The sequence below is a fragment of the Peromyscus leucopus genome, chromosome 16_21, assembly GCF_004664715.2.
Source record: "Peromyscus leucopus breed LL Stock chromosome 16_21, UCI_PerLeu_2.1, whole genome shotgun sequence".
NCBI classification, from domain to species: Eukaryota; Metazoa; Chordata; class Mammalia; order Rodentia; family Cricetidae; genus Peromyscus; species Peromyscus leucopus.
Genome location: NC_051084.1, coordinates 37,832,194 through 37,837,045, shown reverse-complemented (window position 1 = coordinate 37,837,045; position 4,852 = coordinate 37,832,194). Strand labels below are relative to the sequence as shown.

General features: G+C 54.7%; 1 protein-coding gene across 1 annotated transcript in view; it reads left to right on the top strand.

Annotated features, from left to right (window-relative positions):
* Fam178b (family with sequence similarity 178 member B) overlaps window positions 1-4,452 on the top strand; it is a 137,235-nt gene extending 132,783 nt beyond the window's left edge. Inside the window, 3 exon segments of the mRNA XM_037199843.1 lie at window positions 2,171-2,248; window positions 2,606-2,758; window positions 4,100-4,452. Coding sequence (XP_037055738.1) covers window positions 2,171-2,248; window positions 2,606-2,758; window positions 4,100-4,132 — 264 coding nt within the window. The 3' untranslated portion in view covers window positions 4,133-4,452.
* Window positions 4,453-4,852: the final 400 nt, after the last annotated feature.

Here is a 4,852-nt window from a genome sequence, read left to right as displayed (position 1 = left end):
ACCCACACCAGATGCTGCTGCCTTCTATCGCCAGTTTCCCCCAAGAACCTCTCATCAGCCCCCCACAACACAACCCTGCTCACTCCCTCTGCAGCCAGCCCTGCATGCCCTCCCTTACCCCATTCAAGCCCAGCCAGCTACCTGGCGGACCAGCCCTGCCTCCTCCTCCTCCTCCCAATGCTCCACCTGTCTCTTGCATCAGCCCCAGGATCTGGTGTTGTAATCTGCTGCCTCTGCCCACAGGGCCGTTCTCTCCTCCAATCCTCCTGTCCTTTCAAGGCCCACTCTGGTTTAGTCACTTCCTCCCTGCAGCCCCACCACGGTCTCTCCAGAAGCAGAAGAACTCTTTCCCGGTTGGTCTCCTGCGCAGCTGAGATTTGGTATTTGTTAAGCAAATCATCCATTGCCTCTCAAAGCTCCTCCTGGTGCTGAGTAGAAGCTCTTAGTCAAGGGACAGTTGAGGTGGGCAGGCCTGAGCCTATACAACAGAGGGGTCGACTGAGTACCCTGGGACTCTGATTTTAATGCTGGGGTGGCCAGCACCAGGCAGCCCAAGGAGGAGGGGGCAGGGATGGCAGGTGGAGTCCAGTTTAGAAAGCTTGGATATTGCCCTCCCCATGGCGGCCCTCCTGGAGGCCTGCCCTTTCCACTTTGTTTCTTTGTTGCCGTGTGTGTAGGCCCCCCACTGACACCTCACCTGGTCAACCTGTGAGTCAGGTCCCCTGGAGGCTTTGGCTATTCTGCAGTTGTCTTCAGGAGGCAGGTGCTGCCCTGGGAGCCCAGGTGGCGTTTCTCCACAGGATACACTGGTCTCAAGAAGTCTGTAGATGGTGCCAAGTTGAGTACCTATAGAGGTAGTTCTCGGGAAGGCTCCTGGGTCCATGCAAAAATGATGCCCTTGTTTCTTGGCTACTATCTGGCGATCCAGAAGGGCAGGACTATAAAGGCAAGGAAGCATCCACAGAGGGCCCTGGGGCCGGTTGAGAGCCCTCCTGGCCATCCCCGGCTTTCCTCTTTCATCCCTTCTCTTCCCCAGGCCTCAGTGTGCCGCTGTTCTCCTTATCTTAGATGGAAAAGGAGCCAGAGGACAGGGATGAAAGACCTCTGTGTAGAGGTGGTGTGGCTGCTGACAGAAGTCCACAGTGCCAAGAGCAGGCTGCTTGCTGTCAGCGACCCACCCTCTGCCAGAACGACAGAGTCCGTTTTCTTTGCATAGCAGGCAGATGCCCCCTAAACGAACACCTCCAGTAGAGGACCCGGGGTGTCTTGGACCTAATCCCTTCTCTCATTCAGTAGAACTGGCCTTTGTCCTAATTTTCTTCTTTTTCTTTTTGTCTCTTTCTTGTGTTCATTGTTGTATATTTTCTTTTGTTTTTGAGACAGGCTCTTCTTCCTTTGTAGCCTTGGCTGGCCTTGAACTTGTGATCTTCTTGCTTTAGCTTCCAAGTTAGGGATTGTAGGTATGCTCCATCATACCTGGCCTTTGTTCTGTTTTTACCTCTGAAGTTTCTAGTGGCAGGAGTGAATGTGGACCAGGCGGTGGTGGCACATGCCTTTAATCCCAGCACTTGGGAGGCAGAAGCAGGCAGAGCTCTGTGAGTTCGAGGTCAGCCTGGTCTACAGAGTGAGTTCCCAGGCTCCAATGCTACACAGAGAAATCCTGTCTCAAAAAAACAGAAAAAAAAAAAAAGAGTGAGGGTGGACTTGGTGGGGAAGGTATGCAGGTAATTCCCACTGGCCTCCCCTTCCCTCCCCAGCATCCTGCTGTGCCTGGGTTTGTGAGGTGCTTATCCGCTGTGGGGCACATTTCCAAGGTCGGGGCTTAGAGCTTGCACAGGGCATAGTTTCACCTCAGTCACTGACCACTGTCTCAGCAAACAGGCCTTGCAGAGGGCGGAGTACACAGACCCTCTGGACTTTCACTTCAGGCGTTCCAGAGTGAGGCTGGGGGTGGTATGGCTTTCTGGGTGGCAGGCATTTGGGGATCAGTCGTTAGTGACAAGGAATGTGGGTACATCCTACTGGGACAGTCGCAGCTCTGAGACATTGAGGCCAAGTTCTGTTCATGCAGGCCTTCCTTGAAGATGCTTTCGTGAGAGCTGTTGCTGTGTGCTGAGAAAAGGAACCTTCCCAGGCTCAGATGAACATCTTTGTGCTCTCTCTCTCTTAGGTCTGCTATCTGTGCCACAGCCTCCTGACACTGGCTGGGGTGGTGGTCAGTAGCCAGGATATCACTCCAGATCAGTGGGTGAGTCTCCCAAGATGCTGGAGCAGGGTAGGGTTGGGTGCCCGTATCTACCGCATCAAGGAATGCGGGCCCGTAACAGCCAGGGTGGAACCAGCCTTCCATCAGGAACCACAGAGTGAGAGGCCAAGAAAAAAGTGGTGAGGGCTGCCAGAGCCCCTTCCTCCCACCATGTCTCAAAAGCCATTCCAAAAGATGCTGACCTGCCCCTTGAAGCTGCCCTTCGCCTCTCCTCCCTTTCCTACCCAGCTTCCCAGCAGTCACTCAGAGATAACACTCCCTTTCTGACTTAGTTCGCCTTCTTGCACGGCCTCCAGAATATGCCTGGCTTATGTCACGCCTCCTCCGTCTCCTCTTCAGGGTGAGCTGCAGCTGTTGTGCATGCAGTTGGACCGTCACATCAGCACCCATATCCGGGAGAGCCCCCAGGCCATGCACCGGACCAAACTCAAGGACCTCGCCACCCAGACCTACATCCGCTGGCAGGACCTGCTGGCTCACTGTCAGCCCCAGGTGGTGTCCCATAATCCCCTAGACCTGGGAGGGAAGGGAAGTGGTCAGTCAGTGGGGCTTGCCAGATCCAGCAGTACATCCACCCCCACTGCAGCTGCTGGACTCCAGAGGGAGAGGGTGGAGTGGGCAGTGTGGTGGAGGGTGGGGATGTCTCGGGGGACCTTCGTTCTTAATCCAGGACCCAGGGAGGGGATGCAGAAGGGAACATAGGGAGGCCTGTTTATGAACAAATACAAAGAGAAACTCAGCCTTGGAGAGCTGAGCAAGACCGGTTTGTCATGAACAGCCAGGAAGGGACACCAGAGGCGACAGCTGTCCCCCTCCTGTCCACTTGTCCTGTAGACCTCAGCTGGCCTCTTCTCTGTGAAGAGCATTTCCCAGGCTGCTCTGTTTGGTTTGGTTTGGTGGTGGTAGTACTCAAACCTAGGACCTCGTGCAAGCTGAGCAAGTGCCCGTCACTCACTCCTCACATCTGCAGCATCCACTCTCCCTTCTGTAGGAGCAAGCTCTGTTCTCGGATTGGCTCAGCTCATCTAGGTAGTACTATTTTAGCAAAAGTTTCCTGAGTGAAGATCCTTTTCTACAGGAACCTGAAGAACCCTTAGGAGGCAGGGACTGTTAGAAGCCCGCCCGTTTTACAGATGAGCAGACTCTCTGAAGGCTCCAGAGGGTCAGTAGCTTGCCCCATCATGCAAGCAGCTTGAGTGAATGTGAAAATCAGGGCTCACAGCCAGCATCGCTCCTTGGCACAAAGCGATCCCCATCTGTACACTCCCTTCCACCCCCCACTTCTCCAATAAGCGTGCCCTGCTGGGCTGGCCCTGAGCCCCCAAGCCCTTACTGGAGACAGCTGGACTCCCTGTTCCCATCTTGCCTCTCGCTGACTCCTCCCTTACAATTCCCTCTAACCCCTGACTTGAGGCTGACACACTGGCCACAGGCTGTGGCTTAGTGCTCAAATTTCGCAAGTCCCTGAGAAAAAGCAATCTGGAACTCAGACCTCACCAGATCCACTGGCCTCTGGTGGAAGCATCGTTTGTCATAAGGAGGAAGTGAAGTGATTGGAGCCTGGCTGAGTGTACACAGATACCATCTTCGTCCCACCCCCCTGGGCTGGTAGTAGCAGGAGATGGGACCCTGGCTGAGCCCTCTGGGCACTGCAGTCAGGTGGCCTGTTGACCTACTGTCTCTGGTCCCTGGGCCTTGGTCTTAGTGTCACAACACTGGTAGGAAGGAGGCCTCTCCGGGAGATGTTGAATGGATACCACCAGTGCAGGGACCCGTGGACAGAGGGCAGTACTGGGGCCAGACCATTACAGGCTGCTTTTCTCCTCTTCACAGGGCCAGTACTTCAGCCCTTGGAAAGACATTTAAAGGGATAAGGGCAAATTTGCCCAGCTCCGGACTCCAGCAAGAAAGAACTGTAGGCGGTAAAGAATGGAGGCTGGAGGCGGCCAGCCCAGTGAAGCCAGACTGGTGCCACTGGGGTCCTTGTCTCCCCGACAGTCCCCACCCTTGAACTCCCTGCCTGCTCAGCGACCTCTTCTCTCCTGGGCTCTCGTCTCTACCGTTCTGGCTTCCTGGGCCTCCTTCTTGGCCACTGTCCACCCTCCCCATTGCCCTGCACCTTGCTCTCTCTGTCCATCATTAAAATGGGGTTCCTTGTGCACATTAAAGTTTTATTTTCAGCCTCAGTGGTTTCCTTCCTTAAATCCCTATGCCGAGGGCTCATGCCCAGCACCTGGCCTGACGCCTCGCCTCTGCTGGTCTCACCTCTGACAATCATGTGACTGACTGGGGACCAGGACCCCCCTCCTGCACTTGAGGACTCGGTATATATAGGAGCAGTCACCCCTGTAACTGGAGTTGCTAGAGCCTGGGCACTCTTGGATGAAGAACATTTGTCTGGATTCTGTCTGGGACTACCCCGTCCCTTCTAGGGGCGCTATACAGAGAGGATGGTGGACGAGGGCTGTAATTATGCTTAATTCAGTTTATTGTTGATCTCTGAAATCAACTCCTTAGAATTATGTGTGCGGTAGGGTCCAAAGTCAGTTCTGGATCCCGCTATTCCTTTCTCTGGCCTTGCCTCCA